This window comes from Maniola jurtina, chromosome 12 (assembly GCF_905333055.1).
Source record: "Maniola jurtina chromosome 12, ilManJurt1.1, whole genome shotgun sequence".
Lineage (NCBI taxonomy): Eukaryota > Metazoa > Arthropoda > Insecta > Lepidoptera > Nymphalidae > Maniola > Maniola jurtina.
Genome location: NC_060040.1, coordinates 52,563 through 72,640, shown reverse-complemented (window position 1 = coordinate 72,640; position 20,078 = coordinate 52,563). Strand labels below are relative to the sequence as shown.

Here is a 20,078-nt window from a genome sequence, read left to right as displayed (position 1 = left end):
TGGGCGAGCGATTATTGCAAAATTTTTAATAAATTTACGGAAGTAACTACATAACCCTATAAATTGACGTATCTCGTGAACGTTACTAGGGATGGGAAATTGCGATACTGCTGCCACTTTCGATTCGCCCGGTTGAATGCCATTCGATGAAATTTCATGTCCTAGATACGTGATCTTATTTTGTAAAAATGAACACTTACTCATATTTAGTTTTAAATTCTCTGATCTTAATTTACTAAGAACTTTCTCTAAAATATCTAAGCCTGACTTCACATCGACTGAGGGTAACAATAAGTCATCTAAAAACGCTAACACTTCATATTCGGAATTTGGTATAGAATCTACGATCTTGTTTATAAGTCGCATAAAAACAGAGGGTGCGTTAGCTAGACCGAATGGAACACGCGTATATTCAAAGTGCCCTTGTGGTGTTATAAAGGCTGTTTTGTGTGCATCTTCAGGATCAATTTTAACCTGATGGTAACCTTGTGCTAAATCGAGACTTGTGAAGAGATTTTTGCCGGCCAACTTCGAGACCTGATCATCTATGTTGGGCAACGGATACCTATCTTTTATTGTAATAGCGTTAAGCGCTCGATAGTCAACGCAGAGCCTACTGTCGCCGTTCTTTTTTTTTACAAGAATAACTGGGGAAGCATAACATGATTCAGACTCTCGGATTATACCTGCGTCTAACAATTCCGAGACTTTGGACCTAACTATCTCCTGCTCACTATGGGACAAACGGTAAGGTTGGCGGAATATTGGCTGTTCACTTGTTAGTTTTATTTTCATTTGTAATAAATCTGTACATCCTAAGTCTTGGGTTTTATTTGCAAAACAGTCACTGTAATTCGTCAATAAAGTTATTAAACTACCGTAATCGTTTTTATTCAATGGTCCTGTCTTGATTTCATCTACGTTTATCCCCCCAATAGTGCTAACATTAGCTAGGCTAGTGTGTAACAAAGACGCTACAGGATGGCTATCGTCAGCATTGGCTTTGGCTACAAAAGTCGATAGCAAATTGTAATTTTGTGGACTAACCTCAACATTCGGTGGCGGTGAAGCGATGCAGCTGTCGGCTCTGGTCAGCACTTCGCCTTGCTCCCAGACGATGTTTTCCGCACCATTGTTGATGACCTTGATGTAACCGACGGCGCCTCGAAGCAAGGTGGCAGGAATTGAATAGGATACAGCTCGAAGTTCATAATGTTGTGGCGTTGTGATAACATCGTTATCTTCATCATTATTCACCACGTTGACTTTGATGATGGAAAGTCCAGGCAATAGGCACTCTTTTTCTGTAGTGACGACCTTGAAACGAGTGCGCTCTTCAATGATATCCATGTGTCTTGTAAAGTCGATGTCTTGTTTTAGGGTGGTTTTCCCTTCGCTGACCACCATAGACATTCCATCGCTGTTGATAATAGGCTGTCCAACCAACAGATCGATGTTCCCCATATCCACGTCCGTTAAATGAGCATTACAGGGGATCCGTATATCATCGATTTCTAATTCGAACGTTACCATCCCGCGGCTGGGTAACTGTTCTCCCGAAAATCCCTTGAGTGTGGTGCTAGTCGGACTTATCTCGAGACCTAGTAGTTTTGACACGTGAGAGGAAAGTACATTAACTTGACTGCCAGTATCAATATAAGATTTTACGTGTATACCATTGATTTTCACCGTTTTTTCATAAATCTTGTTAAGGTTTTGCAAAAGCTTGATTTCTTTAACTTTATCATTGTTCTGTGGCGCAGATTTCGGAGCATTTACACAGCGTATGGCAATGTGACCTTGAGCACCACATTTGTAGCAGGTTCGCGAATCAGGATATGGACAATTACGTAAAATGTGACCAATTTTCTTACACCGTGGGCAAGGGTGAATGTCCAGGTTGATAGGCGTATTTTTCTTATCATTCATCTGTCGATTGTTGGTATCTTTACCTGATGCACGTATTCCAATTGATGTTGACGGCGGTTGGTAGTCATCCAGTGCACAGAGGAAGCCTTCATATAATTCCTCGGGTCGCTCGCATTGATATGCTCTCGCATTCGCTTGTAGTGCTGATGGTAGACCACGAATAATACAGGAAATAGTTGCGCTGTCAGAGAGCTTACACCGGAAACACATGGCCACTTTGTCCTGGTAGTATTTTGTCATCGATTCTGCGGGTAGTTTTTTTCTGTTCATCATCTCCTCTAACATATTCCCAAAATCTCGATGTCTGGGAAAAGCACGTATAAGCATCTGCTTCCAGTCTTTCCAAGTATAATCGTATTCATCAAGCCGGTTGTACCATCTTCTTGCCTGACCTCTTAATCTGTCTTGTAGGTAAAACGACTTTGTGGTTTCATTCCAGCCGTGAATTTCGCCGAGTTGATCAATCTTTTTGAGCCATGCTGACGCAGTAGTACATTCTTCGCCGTCAGGGTCGAATTCCGGGATCAATGAGGCCGCGCGGTGTTGTTTTCTCGAGGTAGCGGAGGGTAGTTCTTCATCTAATTCATGCATGGCCTTCTGTACCTCGGTCACTAAAAGTTTTCTGAGGATTTTCCGGGCCGGAGGAGTGACTTCGTCTTCACTGTCGTTTATTTCGGATGAATCTCGCGTCCGAACATAGCGGCCAGTTTTAGCCGAATTATCACGATTACGCTTCATTGCTTCCTTTAATTTATATCCCGCTTCTGAGATGAAGCAACGGGTATAAAATGAAAAGAGTAAGCAGTACAATCACACTGGTTTATTAACTGTTCACAAATTACACTAATAATCACCGATATATTTTTGGAAATACAATAATTTACAGCACGCTAGGAAATACACTTATTGATTCGTTACTATTTATCGCTTTATTATTATACACTGATTCATAATCACTTTATGCACTTATTGACACTGATTTTACTGGATTAATTAATATTCTGGGCAGAGACCGACATAGTTTCTGCTTACACTGTGTTTCGTATAAAAACTGCACTACAAAATGAGCTCTCATGGCTTTTTAAGGCTTTTCCCCCACCGAAGGCATTCGTTCGGCAGTGGTGGCGGTCCGTTGCGGTGGTGGCGTTGACTGTCATTGGCTAGCATTTGGCATTTGATGGCCGGCTAGCTATGATTGGTTGGCGGTCGGCGGTCAATGGCTCGCTACGCTGGGATTGGCCGGCGGTGATCGGCTTGGCTCGGGTGGGCTCAGGCGGTGTGTCGTTACACACCACAAAACATAAATGACAGATGACAGGTTACAAAAAACTTAAAATGTGTGAATGTAGCTAGGTACAAAAAGGTGTCTGTTTCGGCCCCTCCTTGTCCTACCAAAGAGTGTCGGCCTCCGGGCACATCGGCGACGCCCAACTCGAACAAGTGATGTTGCGCTACCGGCGCGCGGCGCGGCGGTCGGCCGCTCGACTGTGACAAAGCTTATGCACTGCTGAAGGCACTCACTTTAACGTTGGATCACGAAGCTTCTTCAAAAGTAACCCAGCTCGTAGTGTAGGTAATGTGAGTGAGATGCGAGATAGTGTGCGAGTGTATGTGTGAGCTGGGCTTACAAACAGCCGGGTGCTGCGCGCAGCTCCAACACTTCGTTGTTCGTCGAGGTGATGATCCAGACACCCCAACTTTCCGGCAGTATTCGGATTCAGTAGTGCAACACTTTCTTATTTCCCCACAATTATTTATATCACGACAATACTTTCGGGTGGTTCAGAAGTTCATACAACAAATCCACGAGACAGTTTCTAAACCGAATTAACTAATGAGGACAAACATTTAAGGCCCAGTCGATTCTATTCAATATTGCTTACACAAAGCACTTAGGTACTTATATAATATGGCCCCTTGGTGAACTAGTAAAAAAGATGGCCAACGAATTAAAAAAATTCCATACAACGCTTTCAAAAACTATCAGTCAAAAAAATGCTATATTCCAATAAATACTTGAAACTTTGGACTCTTTGGTCAACAGATTGTTTAAGGTTGCTGCGGATCGAAAAAATTATCCTAAAAACTATTAATCAAAAAGTTGTATTAATTTATTTACTCTTAAAACCTTCCTTGAATGATAATTAATGTTGGCCACCAAACAGAAATAAATTCCTATATAAAATAAAACTTCTTGCTGATTGATCCAGTCTATCTTAAAAAAAATTCTCGATTTGTTTTTCTTATTGATTTTTCTTTGGATGGTCTTATAAAGAGCAAAGTGTGCAATATATACACATCATCTCACAAACTCGACGTGTAGAAACTAGAAATAAGTGTAGGCCCTGAATCCATACAAATACAAACATCCAAATTAGGAAATATAGAGAATGAAGACAATGCCTGGATTTACAAAAACAATCCTTGCATGCTCGCTGACCTCTGTTGTGGTCCGCGCATCCTTGCATGCTCGCTGACCTCTGTTGTGGTCCGCGCATCCTTGCATGCTCGCTGACCTCTGTTGTGGTCCGCGCATCCGCGCAAAACACTACTATTAGGTTAACTTAAACAATCTTTTTAAAAATAAAATATTTATTTTACATTACTTACTTGCTCTTGCTGGTAGACTAGCTATATACATATGTTGCTGCTAAACAATTATATACTTAAGTAACAAAATATTTCTGAAGTATTCTACTACTGTTAGTTGTAGTTTAAAGCCGATGATAAGAGTTACTCGAAACATTAGGCGATGCGCCGCGTCGGTCGGGGGCTATGCGCTAGTGCTCGCGCGCGATGTCGGAGAACGCGTCGAGGATGTCCTGCGTGGTGAGCGGCAGCGACAGCCCCGCGCCCGGGTAGCACGCCGCGATGCGCCGCGTCGGTCGGGGGCTATGCGCTAGTGCTCGCGCGCGATGTCGGAGAACGCGTCGAGGATGTCCTGCGTGGTGAGCGGCAGCGACAGCCCCGCGCCCGGGTAGCACGCCGCGATGCGCCGCGTCGGTCGGGGGCTATGCGCTAGTGCTCGCGCGCGATGTCGGAGAACGCGTCGAGGATGTCCTGCGTGGTGAGCGGCAGCGACAGCCCCGCGCCCGGGTAGCACGCCGCGATGCGCCGCGTCGGTCGGGGGCTATGCGCTAGTGCTCGCGCGCGATGTCGGAGAACGCGTCGAGGATGTCCTGCGTGGTGAGCGGCAGCGACAGCCCCGCGCCCGGGTAGCACGCCGCGATGCGCCGCGTCGGTCGGGGGCTATGCGCTAGTGCTCGCGCGCGATGTCAGAGAACGCGTCGAGGATGTCCTGCGTGGTGAGCGGCAGCGACAGCCCCGCGCCCGGGTAGCACGCCGCAATGCGCGCCTGCACACACCATAAATAAAAACCGGCCAAGTGCGAGTCAGACTCGCGGACTGAGGGTTCCGTACTCGGGTATTTTTCCAACATTTATAATTTTTTTTTTAATTTTCCATAAAAATAAATAAAAATCTGTTTTAAGATTGTACAGGTAAAGCCCTTTCATATGATACCCCTCTTAGTATAGTTATCTTATTTTGAAAATTGAAACACATTTTAAGTTTTTTTTTTTAATGATGATAAAAATAAAAAATATCTTTATTTTCAAACAGTTGTATGTCTACGTCGTTTGCTTGTGGTATCCACACTAGGTAACCTATACGTGGCGACCATATTGTATGATGTCCTAGATTTTACAGAGGACTAGGAGAGTTCCTTTTGCGTACCTAATAAATATCTATCAATGTTCTATTGCCAACCCTGCATGGCGCGCCACACCAGCTGCAGCAGCCCGCCCTCCTCGCTCAGGTGCTTCTCCACCGTGCGGTACAGCCGATGCAGAGACTTGCGCACTGCAACAGCCACGCCAGCTGCACACTCACCCAACGAACATGTTCCAACCCTCACAAGTAGGTACCTGCAAGGCGACGTGCTGCGCGATGAACTCCTCCTGCATGGCGCGCCACACCACCTGCAGCAGCCCGCCCTCCTCGCTCAGGTGCTTCTCCACCGTGCGGTACAGCCGATGCAGAGACTTGCGCACTGCAACAGCCACGCCAGCTGCACACTCACCCAACGAACATGTTCCAACCCTCACAAGTAGGTACCTGCAAGGCGACGTGCTGCGCGATGAACTCCTCCTGCATGGCGCGCCACACCAGCTGCAGCAGCCCGCCCTCCTCGCTCAGGTGCTTCTCCACCGTGCGGTACAGCCGATGCAGAGACTTGCGCACTGCAACAGCCACGCCAGCTGCACACTCACCCAACGAACATGTTCCAACCCTCACAAGTAGGTACCTGCAAGGCGACGTGCTGCGCGATGAACTCCTCCTGCATGGCGCGCCACACCACCTGCAGCAGCCCGCCCTCCTCGCTCAGGTGCTTCTCCACCGTGCGGTACAGCCGATGCAGAGACTTGCGCACTGCAACAGCCACGCCAGCTGCACACTCACCCAACGAACATGTTCCAACCCTCACAAGTAGGTACCTGCAAGGCGACGTGCTGCGCGATGAACTCCTCCTGCATGGCGCGCCACACCACCTGCAGCAGCCCGCCCTCCTCGCTCAGGTGCTTCTCCACCGTGCGGTACAGCCGATGCAGAGACTTGCGCACTGCAACAGCCACGCCAGCTGCACACTCACCCAACGAACATGTTCCAACCCTCACAAGTAGGTACCTGCAAGGCGACGTGCTGCGCGATGAACTCCTCCTGCATGGCGCGCCACACCACCTGCAGCAGCCCGCCCTCCTCGCTCAGGTGCTTCTCCACCGTGCGGTACAGCCGATGCAGAGACTTGCGCACTGCAACAGCCACGCCAGCTGCACACTCACCCAACGAACATGTTCCAACCCTCACAAGTAGGTACCTGCAAGGCGACGTGCTGCGCGATGAACTCCTCCTGCATGGCGCGCCACACCACCTGCAGCAGCCCGCCCTCCTCGCTCAGGTGCTTCTCCACCGTGCGGTACAGCCGATGCAGAGACTTGCGCACTGCAACAGCCACGCCAGCTGCACACTCACCCAACGAACATGTTCCAACCCTCACAAGTAGGTACCTGCAAGGCGACGTGCTGCGCGATGAACTCCTCCTGCATGGCGCGCCACACCACCTGCAGCAGCCCGCCCTCCTCGCTCAGGTGCTTCTCCACCGTGCGGTACAGCCGATGCAGAGACTTGCGCACTGCAACAGCCACGCCAGCTGCACACTCACCCAACGAACATGTTCCAACCCTCACAAGTAGGTACCTGCAAGGCGACGTGCTGCGCGATGAACTCCTCCTGCATGGCGCGCCACACCACCTGCAGCAGCCCGCCCTCCTCGCTCAGGTGCTTCTCCACCGTGCGGTACAGCCGATGCAGAGACTTGCGCACTGCAACAGCCACGCCAGCTGCACACTCACCCAACGAACATGTTCCAACCCTCACAAGTAGGTACCTGCAAGGCGACGTGCTGCGCGATGAACTCCTCCTGCATGGCGCGCCACACCACCTGCAGCAGCCCGCCCTCCTCGCTCAGGTGCTTCTCCACCGTGCGGTACAGCCGATGCAGAGACTTGCGCACTGCAACAGCCACGCCAGCTGCACACTCACCCAACGAACATGTTCCAACCCTCACAAGTAGGTACCTGCAAGGCGACGTGCTGCGCGATGAACTCCTCCTGCATGGCGCGCCACACCACCTGCAGCAGCCCGCCCTCCTCGCTCAGGTGCTTCTCCACCGTGCGGTACAGCCGATGCAGAGACTTGCGCACTGCAACAGCCACGCCAGCTGCACACTCACCCAACGAACATGTTCCAACCCTCACAAGTAGGTACCTGCAAGGCGACGTGCTGCGCGATGAACTCCTCCTGCATGGCGCGCCACACCACCTGCAGCAGCCCGCCCTCCTCGCTCAGGTGCTTCTCCACCGTGCGGTACAGCCGATGCAGAGACTTGCGCACTGCAACAGCCACGCCAGCTGCACACTCACCCAACGAACATGTTCCAACCCTCACAAGTAGGTACCTGCAAGGCGACGTGCTGCGCGATGAACTCCTCCTGCATGGCGCGCCACACCACCTGCAGCAGCCCGCCCTCCTCGCTCAGGTGCTTCTCCACCGTGCGGTACAGCCGATGCAGAGACTTGCGCACTGTAACAGCCACGCCAGCTGCACACTCACTAAACAAACTATGTTCAAACCCCTGGGGCCATCGGGTGACATGGTGAAAAATATATGGCCACCGAAAAAAATTCGTTGTTCAGTTTTTCTCTCAAACGCCTTATATAGAACAAAATGAAAATATACATGTATATCGATTATCAAGTATCGACTTTTGCAGGATGAAATGCGATTTTGTTACGTTTGATTATCTCACTCAAGATAGCTTCAAAAACTCTAAAATGGCATTTTATCTTGCAAGGGTGGCCACTGACCATATAAAATGGCATTTTGTCTTGCAAGGGTGGCCACTGGCCATATAAAATGGCATTTTATCTTGCAAGGGTGGCCACTGGCCATATAAAATGGCATTTTATCTTGCAAGGGTGGCCACTGGCCACATAAAATGGCATTTTATCTTGCAAGGGTGGCCACTGGCCATATAAAATGGCATTTTATCTTGCAAGGGTGGCCACTGGCCATATACAAACTCAAAAATGTAGACTTTGGGTCCGTAAAAATACAAACATCTAAATCATCATCTTAATCTATTACAAAATGTCAAATAGAGACAATACTTGCGTTTGCGAAAAACCAGCACTCACGCAAAACACTTAAAAAACTTGTTTTTCTAAAAGCAATTATTGATGGCATTGTTCAATTAGCTGGGAGTAGGAAAGCCTGGCCTCGGAGACGTACCTTCGTGCGCGGGGTAGAGCGCGAGCAGGCGCCGGAGCTCATGCTTGCTGTAGGCGGCGCGGTAGCACACTTCGTCCTCGCGCACACCGCCCGCCACCGCCTCGGCCACGCCCTCGAAGAACGTGGCCAGCTTCTCCAGCGGGCGCCCGAACTGCTGCGTGACGTAGGCGCGCAGCGCGTCCGCGTAGCGCGCGCGCGCGTCGCGGCGCAGCGCGTCCAGCGCGGGCACGCGCAGCGCGCTCACGCAGGCGTGCAGGCGGTGGTAGTTCTCCAGCTGCAGCACGGCGCGCGGCGTGCGCGGGTGCGAGGCCGTGGCGATGGCGCGCAGCTGCGCCGCGCCCAGCGCCAGGTACCAGCGGTCGAGGTCGGCGCGGCGCCCGCGCGCGAAGATGGCCTCGCACACGGCGCTCAGCTCTTCCAGCTCCGGGATGAAGCTCAGGATGCCGCACTTGGGCTTGCGCGCCGCCTGCCGGGGGAGACAGAACTATACCTACTGCTACAGGCAAACTGTGTGCGGAGCAGTTCTCAGCTGCACGACACACGCGCTGCAACAACAATCTTAGCTCCATTTTACTTGTAGTCGTTGTTCGCACAAGCTAGTGCAGCTACCGCGCGCGGACCTGGGCCGTCGAGTGGACTCGCCCGCGGCGTCAGCAGTCGTCGCTCCGAAGTGCGGGCTCGGCGCGCGCGTGAGTGAATGGCGGCGGGCTGCATAGTGGCGTGATGGATTTGGTTGCGATAAAATTGCTTGTGCTTATTATCGGAGGTATTACAATTGTCCCGGTGAGGAACGCCGTCTTGGAAATCTAGCGCATTTTGTGATATGGACAAGCCATCGTCTAATTGCGAGTCGTCTAGAAGGGCGTGGCCTGTGTGTTGGACCTGAATATAATTCGTATTGTGACGTGATAATATTATGATATCACGTGGAGGATAATACTATACGGTCTCCTTCCGCGTAAGTGATATTGAATAGAATCGAGTGGGCCTTAAAACTGGCTCGTGGATTTGTTGTATGAACTCGGTAAACGATATTTGATTCGTACGCGAATACGCGATAATTTTGTGATGCATTTGTTGATGCGCGTAATCGTAGACTTTAATTTTTGAGTTGACTGTTGAACTGTTTATGTGAGCGGGTGGATATCATTAGTGAAGTAAAACCACCCGAAAGTATAGTCGTGACATAAATAATAATTGTGGGGAAATAAGAAAGTGTTGCACCATACTGGATTCCGAATACTGCCGGAAAGTTGGTGTGCCTGGATCATCACCTCGACCAAATACGAATTGTTGGAGCTGCGCGCTGCACCCGGCTGTTTGTAAGCCCAGCTCACACGCACACACTATCTCGCATCTTACTCACATTGCTTAGACTACAAGCTGGGCTGGAGGCCTGGACTCTCTTTGGTGGGACAAGTAGACGGCAGGCGGCGTACGCACCTGCTTGACGGCGTCGGGCAGCGCGGCCAGGCGCTCGGCCACGACGCGGTCGGCGCCGCGCTTGGCGGCCACCGCCACGGCCGCCAGCGCCGCGCGCGCCCAGCGCGCCTCGCCCGCGCCCGCCTCCGCCTCGCCCTCGCCGCCGCGCAGCACGCGCCGCCCCACGCACGCCAGCGCGCGCATGGCGCCGCTGCGGACCAAGGCAACCGTCAACTCGTCCGAATGCTTTAAGACTTGATTCAAATAAGTACACAATGAACCTACCAGTCCTAGGACTTCATATTTTAAGTAAATAGAGAATTAGGATTCGGGAATGTTCGAGACGAGCAGACGTCGACTCACTAGGGTTCGTGCTTCTCGATGTGCTGCACCAGCGCGACCAGCTCCTGCTCCAGCGCGGGGAACAGCTCCGCGCGCAGGCGCCGCGCCGCGTCCGACGCGCGCCGCGCCTCCGCGCCGCCGCCCGACGCGCCCGACGCGCCCGACCCGCCCGAGCCGCCGCCGCCCGCGCCCTGCGACACAAATACAAGCCCGAGCCCGAATAGCATGTGCCTTTATGGATCTGTTTATCGCGAGAACACCGTGGGACAATCGATAACATTATCGAGCCATTGAAAATAAATTCATCTCCGAATCAAAAATTTTTCATTTTCGAGAGGTTCCAGAACATTTTTGTTTGGAACATTTATATCATACCTCGTGTAGGGTTATTGCTAATATAATCAATAGACTGTAATCGATATGGTTTATGTTATTGAGGAGTGCTAATCGCGTGGCGACAGCTGGCGGCGCCACACGAGGCGCCGGACGCGGCTGTCCTGAACACCTTATATGTGCGTACGACTCCAAAGTTTCTTCAACTTCCCAAAACTTAAAAGGTCTCGACTCTGGGCCCTTCAGCTGATGAACAAAAATAATTTATTTATTTGCCCACGCAAAATACTATCGCCCTCAAAACCTACGTATCGTATCGTAGTAGAAAATAATACCAAGTAAACCTTGCACCCAAGTTGTGAATCTCTATAAACTAAAGTCGCTTTCCGCTGTCTGTATCTATGTTGAGGTCTTTGTATATAAGGTGATTAACATACAAATCAAATTTAATTTAGTTACAAAAATCATACAAGATGGCGCTGTCTGTTATTGTGTCGCGCTCTTGCACCAGTCCTATAACCGTGGTATAGAATTATTAAGGTACATGAGCCGGGTCTAGACGAGCCCGTCTGCCGTCGAGTGCGCTCGAATCGTTTGCGCACCGGCGTTCGGAGCCCGCCTACAGTCTTTCGGACCATTTTCGCGACTTGCCTGTCCGAAACTCACTGCGTCCAGCGGGGGTGGTTCGGACTCACGCGTTCGTGCTTCCCGGTCTAGTCTCCCGGTCTGCCACAAGCGGCAAGCCCCGGGAGCTGGGCCGGTGGGGTCGACGTGCCGACACCCTTGTCTCGGGCTCACGCCAGGCAAGGACCGCCACCGTTTCGTCCGCCAGCGCTCCGATAGCGCTCTCGCGTCCGCGACTCGCGCTGTGCGCATGCGTTCAAGAAGCCGGTGGTAACGCGCGGAAAGTGCATTATGCCACCACCGCCGCTTCCGCAGCGCCGCGCGACGCGCCCGCGCCCCATCCGCCGCAGGGTGTTCGTCCGATCGTCGGACACCCTGGAGGCCATCATTGCATCGGGCCAGGCAACCCTCGCCGCCCGCGCTGCAGCAGCCATGAACAGTCCGGCAGTCGGCGCCGGCGAAGAATCCTTCGCCGCGAGCCCACTCGCACTTTCGCCGGCTCCATCCTCCCCGGCCTCATCGCTGCCGGCCATCGCCTGGCCGGCTAGCCCAGCCGACCCGCGCGCCCCCGCGCCCCGCACCGATTTTCGCGCTGTGGCGCCTCGCCACGACCCGCGCGCGGCCGCGCCGCCTGTCGCCGTGCCGTCCCGCGCCGACCCGAGAGCGACCGCGTCTCGCGCTGACGTGAGCGCCGCCCCGCGCGCCGTACCCGCGCCCGCGTCCGCGGCCACACCGACCGCCGCGCCGCGCGCATCTCTCCAACCCGCCGCGCCGGCGACTCTTTCTCCGTCGCCGCACGCGCCGCGCTTCCCGGCCCCACAGGACAACATTGCTGTGGGCCGTTTTCCCTCTCCGCCGCAAAGGAGAGGAGAGAAAACACCGGCCTTCACTCCACCAAATATGCCGGCCCTGTCTCCGGAACCCATGGAGACCGCGCCGGCGAGTGAGCCCGGCCCCTCCTACGCAGCTGCTGCGGCCGCTGCAAAGAGGCCCAAGACGACCCCGTCGGGCACCGCTCCAGTGCGCGCTCCTGCGCCCGCGCCCGCCGCCGCCGCCACCGTCGACCCCAGCAAGACGCCGAAGCCGAAGGCCGCCCGCTACCCTCCGCTGATCGTGGAGGTGCTGCCGGACTGGCCCACTCACTTCCGCGAGCTGAAGAGGCTCCTCGGCCATGCTCCCAACGGACGCCCATTTGGCAAGGGTGTCCGCTTTATACCCAAGTCGGACCAGGAGTTCCGCGCCATCCAGCGCTACCTTACGCAGCTGGAGAGCGCCAGCGGAATCTCCTGGTTCTGCTACTCGCTGCCGGCTGAAAGGAGCCTCAAAGTCGCGATCCGCGGTCTGCCGGCGAACACAGAGCCGGAGCTCGTCGAGGCAGAGCTGCGCGAGCTCGGATACGTCCCCGAGCACGTGAGGACGATCCCCGCGCGTCCAGGCAGGCCTGGATGCCTCATGTTCGCGCAGCTGCAGCGGACACCAGACATCACACCGGGCATATACGAGGTGCACGAGCTCCTCTGTATGCCCGGCATCACTATTGAGGCCTGGCGTGGCAGGAAGGGGCCCGCCCAATGCCACAGGTGCCAGCAGTGGCGGCACAGTTCGGTGAACTGTCACCGACCCCTAGTCTGCGTGGCCTGTGCGGGAAACCACGCAGCCAGGGACTGTCCGCGCCCCAAAGAAGAGCCGCCGACGTGCGCCAACTGTGGCGACGCGCACACGGCGAACAACGCCAACTGCCCCGTGTTCCGCAAGGAGCTGCGGAACCGTAGGGCGGGCACTGTCGCGCGCACCGCACCGGCGCGCGCCGCCGCCGCCGCCTCGACAACCGAGGCCAACGCACCCGGCTCGCTCATGGCTGCCGCCAACCAGCCACAGCAGCAACCGGGCCGCAAGCGCCGCCGCAGACGTGGCAAGCGCGCGCAGCCGCGCCATGACACGGCGCAGGCCGCGCCACAGCCCTCTGCCAAGCGCCCGACGGCGGCCGCATCCGCGGCTCCCGCCGCGCCACAGCCTCCTACCAAGCGCCCGACGGCGGCTGCACCCGCGCCGCCAGCCGCCCAGTCCAAGCCCACCGTGGTCGCCGCTCCCGCGAGGGAGACGAAGGCGAAGCGGAAGGGCGCGCCGCGCCCGGCACCTCAGCCGGCCCCCGGCCACTTGGACTCCAGACTTACCAAAGTCATCGGCACCCTACACCAGGTTCTGTTGGCAATCCAGGAGCAGCGTGATCCAGCCCCGCTGATCCTCGCCTGCATCATGGAGCTCTGCAGCTCTGAGTGAGCTCCGTGTGGCATTCTGGAATGCCGACGGGCTTTCGTCACAAAAAGCCCGTCTTTTCAAGAACCTGATGTCTCAGCGTCGAGTGGACATCGGCCTGATCAACGAGACTCACCTCAGACCAGTAGACCGGTTGAACTTTTCGGGATACCACGTCTACCGGGAGGACCACGCCTCGCCGATCGGGACTGCTTACCGGGGATTAGCAGTTTTGGTCCGTCGGAATGTCATCCACCAAGTGCTGCCAGTACCTCAGCTGCAGACGACCTACGCACTGGGCGTGGAGGTCTGCATTGACCGCCAACCCACCCGTGTGTTCGCCTTTTACAAGCCGCCGACGAATCGCCTCGCAGTGACTGACGTCCACACCTTGCTGGACTCGCCACTGCCCACGATTATCGCCGGGGACTTCAACGCGAAACACACGGCGTGGAATTCCAACCACGTGTGTCCGGACGGCAGACGCCTCCTGGACGATGCAGACCGCCACGGGTACGTGGTGCTGGGGCCAGAGGTCCCGACGCACTACCCGTACGCCGCAGCATATACGCCTGACGTCATCGACATAGCCGTCACCTGTGGCTTGTCCGCCACGCCGACGTTAGACGTACTGGATGACCACCTCATCTCCGACCACCAACCAGTCCTCTTGACGCTGAAGACAACGCCGATGACTTCTCTTCTCCCTCCGCCAAAGCATCGCCAGGACTGGCGAATCTTCGCCGAACACATGGCCAAGCATTCGCCGTCCTTCAGAGTGGAGAGCCCTGCAGACGTCGACCGACTCGCCGAGGACCTCAGCGCGACTATGTCCACCGCGCTTCGAGAGTCCAGACTCGACGCTGCAGCCATGCGAAAACCACGCCAGCTCCCATCCTACATCCAAGCGATGCTGGAGGAGAAGAGGAAACTGCGCCGGACATGGCAAAACCAGCGGTGCCCGACCATGAAGACGCGGCTCAACGCTCTGGCCGCCAAGATCTCGGAAGCGTTACAAACTATCGCTGACGAGTCTTGGCATATGACCATCGAGCGAGCCGGCGATGACTGGTCCGGCATCCACCGCCTTTGCCGCCGACTCTCCGGGAAACCGCCTCCGATTAGGCCCCTCCTGGCCGGTGACGGAACCCCGCGTTACCGTGCCGAGGACCGAGCGGAGATCTTTGCGGACCACCTGGAGACGCAGTTCACCCCGAACCCGACCACAGATGTGCAGCACGAAGAAGCCATCGAGCGACACTTGGAGGCATACTTCGAGTCGCCGATAGCGCCGACGGAAGACCCCGTCGTATTTTCCCCTGGACAAGTCCTTCGGATGATTCGACGAACTAAACTGCGCAAAGCGCCCGGCCCCGATCGAGTCACCAACGAAGCCCTGCGTCACCTACCCCCGCGAGCAATCGCGACGTTGACGCGGCTATTCAACGGGATACTCCGCACCGGGCACTTCCCATCGTCGTGGAAGCTCGGCCGAGTCATCATGATTCCGAAGCAGGGGAAAAACATCATGCAGCCTGGGAGCTACCGTCCCATCACGCTGCTGTCGACGATCTCGAAAGTCTTCGAGAAGTTGCTGTTGCTGCACATCACGCCTCATATTCAGCCACGCGACGAACAGTTCGGTTTCCGTGCCGAACACTCTACCACGCTCCAAGTCTCGAGGGTACTGCACCATCTCGCTGCCGCCATGAACAAGCGAGAGCGGTGCATTGCAGTATTCCTCGACATGGAGAAGGCGTTCGATCGCGTCTGGCACACCGGGCTCATCTACAAGCTGTCCACGTCTACTACTCCTCGTCGAGTAGTCAAGACTGTGGCCACCTTTTTGCGAGACAGACGTTTTCAAGTGGCGGTTGAAGACGCCCTGTCCACGGAGCGCCCCATCCGAGCCGGTGTGCCTCAGGGAAGCTGCCTGTCGCCCGTCTGCTATGGCAGATACACGGACGACATCCCAGTGGTCGGCGACGCCATGCTGGCGTTGTACGCCGACGACGCTGCATTCATAACAAAGTCGATCAATGGACCGCACGCGGCGATCAAAATGCAGCGTGCACTGGATGCACTTCCCGCTTGGCTGAATGACTGGAGGCTGAAGGTCAACGTGGCGAAGACTCAGGCGGTATCCTTCGGGCGGACTGCCCCGCCGCCACGGGTATCGCTCTTAGGAGAGACCATCGAGTGGACGCCCTCGGCCAAATACCTGGGGGTAACCATCGATAGGGGACTCAAGATGCGATCCCACGTGAAGAACGTGGTCACGCAGACGCGCGCCGCACGGGCTCTCTTGCGCCCAGTGCTGGCGTCCCACCTGCATCTCCGTACGAGGCTGTGCGTCTACAAGACGTACGTCCGCACGCGACTCACTTACGCGGCCCCAGCTTGGTACGCGCTACTAAGCGAAACGGACCGCAAGTCGCTGCGGGCGCAGCAGTCGCTAGCGCTCCGCACCATCGCCGGAGCTCCACGCTTCGTACGGAACGCGGTCATCTCCAGGGACCTGCGCATGGAGAGCCTCGACGACCACGTTCGCCGCCTGAGCACCTCGATGTTCGCGCGCGCTGATGGAGCGCAAGCCCAGCACCTGCGGGGCATCGCGCCATACCATCGGCGTCCGCCGGACAAGTTAGGTCTGCCACGTGACCTGACCACCTGAATAGTCACCACTGCTTCCCCGCCGCTGGCTGACGGGCGCTCGCCGGAACATCGCCGGCGGGCTCGACCTCGCCGAGCCGCGGGCGTTAGCCTCAAGGACATCCCACGCCGCCGCAGTAGCCGATCGCTCGCGAACATCCGCGGGCTCGATCGCACTGCCGTGCGGCCACTACCGGACATGACAATCCGGAATTGACACCCAGACCAGTGGTCCAACCCCGTGCCCCGCCCGCAGTCGCAGGCGGCGTAGCCACCACTGAAGAGGGCCATCGCCCTGACCAGTCACCCCGGGACCCGAAAGGGTCCGCGTGGACGACCTCGAGAATTTTGAGCCGGGTCTGCCCGCGAAATTCAAAATTGATTTGGATTTTCGCAATTTATAAACTAATAATAGAATAATAGATATAAAAAATTAATTAAAATAATGAGTTACTCACAAAGTAGTCGATACTTTAGCTAATTTCTTAAACTGGACCCTTTCAAGTAAAGATTTTTATGTAACCTGTGAAGATGATACTGCCATTGTCGGAATTAGAGTGCCATAAGCCTACTTTGTCGTATTACTTTATAAATTGCGAAAAACTAAATTAATTTTGAATTTCACGGGCAGACCCGTCTCATGCACCTTAAAGCTCAGTTGTTTTGAAATCTCTGGTTTGTGTTTTTCTACCTGTAGTACAGGTAAAATAAGACCGTTAATAAATAAACATAAGCGTTTCGTGGCACAATCGTTTGCAGGTCCTTATTTCTTGTGCCAAGTTACTCGTAAAGTTATGAACAAAGTTTCATTAATGTACCTCCAACTTATGCTATTTTACCAGTACTACTGTGTCTACAATGTGTGATGACTGATGAGTGTACAATGAACGCTTAGGAACAGTCGTACTCACCCTCGCGTCCACGTCGAGGCAGAAGAACTGCGTGCAGAAGTCCTGCTCGGCGTTGCACGTGCTCTCCACCAGCGTCAGCACCTCGTCCAGCAGCGCGTCCACGCGCTCGGGCGGCGCGTGCGCCAGCTCCTGCTTGGCGCGCTCGGCGGCCGCGCGCACGTCGCGCTCGTACACGCGCGCCCACGCGCCGCAGTACACGCGCAGCAGCGCCGCGTACGCCTTCTCGTCCGTGCACTTGAGCCAGCGCATGAAGGGCGCGTAGGGCGCCAGCTCGGCGTGGTGAGCGCGCGCGCGCGGCGCCGCCGTCGCCGCCGTCGCCTCGTTGCCGAGGTGGATGAGCGCGTTGTTGAGGTGTCGCGCCAGCGCCGCCGCCAACGCGTCACGCGCGCGCGCCAGCCGCCGCAGCCGCTCCCGCACGGCGCCCAGCCGCAGCCGCGCCTCACCCGCGCGCGCCGCGTCCAGCGCGTCGCGCAGCGCCTCGGCCGCCGCCAGCGCGCGCGCGCGCCCCTCCGCCGTGCCCAGCGAGATCTGCCACAGAGGACGATGTACGCGGCTTCCCTTGGGTGCTGGCGCCGCGGCATCGACGAATGCGAGCTCACCTCGGGCAGCGCGTCGAGGTCCTGCAGCGCGGGGTTGTCGAGCCAGTCGTAGATGTCCGTGAGCTCCGTGAGGAGCGCGCGGGCCGCTGCGTCTGCGCGTGCCGCGCCCGAGCGCGCGTGCAACGCCGCCGGCGCCGCGCGCGTCAGCGCCTCGAGCCGCGCCAGCCGCGCCGCCAGCGCACCGCTCGCCGCGCCGCCCGCTGCGGGCACACACGTCACGGTTAGGTATAGCGCAGCACGCGAGGCGCGACGCGGCGACACGTACCTTCAAGGCGATCGGCGAGGCGCGCGCCGCCGCCCTCAGTGGCCGCGGCCAGCATGCCGGCCACGTTGAGCGCGTCGAGGCGCGCCAGGCGCTCGGCCAGGCGGCGCACGCGACGCTCGGCGTCCGCGTCGCCGGGCTCGGCGTCGTCCAGCAGCGCGGCCAGCGCCGCGTCGGTGGGCGCACCCGGCGCCGCTCGCGCGCCCGCCGCCGCCGCCAGCTGCAGCAGCGCCGCACGCCCCGCCTCCGCGCAGCGCAGCGTCAGCGTCTCGCCGCCCGCCTCCACCAGCACCGCGCCGCTCTGCGGTGCAACCTCCGCGTTACTCTCTACCCACTGGCTACACTACCTACCTATCAACCTCACTTAAACATTTTAAATATAAATCTAAAACTATTATGCGTACAAATAAATAAAAATCTGTTTTAGATTGTACAGGTAAAGCCCTTTCATATGATATCCCATTCAAACTAGTTATTGTACTTTGAAATTTCAAACCTCTGATTTTGTCCTTATTAAAGAATATTAAACCACACAAGTTGAATGTAGTATAGAAGCAGGCGTTATTTTGCGGAAGTCCATCATATACAAGGAACCAAAAGCTTATTTTGCTATAATCCGCCAAACCAAAGAAATCTGTATGGTGCAACATGCAGCATGCGACATGCACTGCCCGCCCTCCCACTGATAAACATGCAGGAAAAGCCAGCCACCAAGCAAGCCACAGTGGTGTTGGGATTTGTGTGGTGCTGCGTGGTGGTGGTGCGTGTGGCTTGCTGGCTTTTCCTCCCCATACAGATTTCTTTGGTTTGGCGGATTATAGCAAAATAAGCTTTTGGTTCCTTGAACACAAGTTGAGGCAGTGCAAATCGGGTGCCGGCTGGCTCTAATGAGCTATGAAGTTAATTCTGCCTTTTTTCTGCATTTACTATGTTAGTATTATTAAACTAAACAATTAAGTTGTGGAATGGCCCATTGCAGCCTTCAGCTTCATATTTATAGCTACCTAAACCCCAAGCCCCATCATTTCAAAACAGTGCTACACTAGATGATTCTCAATGGAGATCCTAAAAGAAGCGATTGTTGGAGGTGAGATTGAGCGAAGCGGAGAAGTAATGCGGCAATATGGACGTCATTCACCGTCAGGTCGGGCTTGACGGCCACGGCGTGCAGCGGCCACACGCGCAGCCGCGCGCCGCCCTCGCTCAGCACCAGCGCGCCGCCCTCCGCCGCCAGGCGCTGCGCGCGCCCGCCCGCGCCCTCCACCGCCACGCCCAGCTCCGCGCCGCACTCCTCCAGCTTCATCCTGTCACGCGCCACCACCTACTTTCCCTTATGTTGTTTAATGATTATAACCACCATAAGCTATCATATTCACAATTTTAGTAAGAATCTATCTTTCGCTTTCAAAAACTACTTTATGTAATATTTTTTGATTCTTTGCGTAGACGGAGTAGACTGACTGCATGGATTGCACAAAAGCAAAACAAAGTGATATGCGGATTCGTCATTCGTGGTCTGTGGTGATATGCGACATATGGTCATTTTTGTTATCAGCTGACAGCTCATATCAGCTCATATAGATTTGCGGTTTTTTTTTCTCTCGTCTGGCTTTACCTTGGATGAAGGATTGGCTTTTCAAAGATTTGCCAATGTCAAGTTTGTAGTTATTTACAAGTTAGGGAAACTATATAAGTATGGACTCCGTCTGTGCCGGCGCTCGTCGACATACGCGCGGCGCCCATCACAGATTAGGTATTAGTTACTATGGCGCCCATAGAGCGCTTCCCAAGTTCCCAGTCAGTTCCAGCACCAATAAAATAAACACCAGTGAAACACAAAAACCGGCCACTTTTAACAAAAAAAAAAACACTCCAAAAAGGCATAACACGCGCACCAGC

General features: G+C 55.1%; 1 protein-coding gene across 1 annotated transcript; it reads right to left on the bottom strand.

Moving 5' to 3' along the window:
• Positions 1-4,257: 4,257 nt before the first annotated feature.
• On the bottom strand, positions 4,258-19,717 carry LOC123870336 (exocyst complex component 1). The gene is made up of 9 exons (XM_045913594.1): positions 19,318-19,717; positions 18,183-18,480; positions 17,918-18,117; positions 17,319-17,846; positions 10,564-10,733; positions 10,222-10,411; positions 8,779-9,244; positions 7,946-8,070; positions 4,258-5,284 (listed from the first exon to the last, which is right to left on the bottom strand). Exons 1-9 carry the CDS (start codon positions 19,480-19,482, stop codon positions 5,186-5,188), a joined length of 2,241 nt encoding a protein of 746 aa, XP_045769550.1. The 5' UTR covers positions 19,483-19,717; the 3' UTR covers positions 4,258-5,185.
• Positions 19,718-20,078: the final 361 nt, after the last annotated feature.

Coding starts and splice junctions, on each gene's coding strand:
- LOC123870336 (XM_045913594.1), bottom strand. CDS start 19,482: ATGAAGCTGGAGGAGTGCGGCGCGGAGCTGGGCGTGGCGGTGGAGGGC. Junction 10,412..10,563: donor ATCGAGAAGCACGAACCCTA/GTGAGTCGACGT, acceptor CTTGGTCCGCAG/CGGCGCCATGCGCGCGCTGG. Junction 9,245..10,221: donor TGCCCGACGCCGTCAAGCAG/GTGCGTACGCCG, acceptor CTCCCCCGGCAG/GCGGCGCGCAAGCCCAAGTG.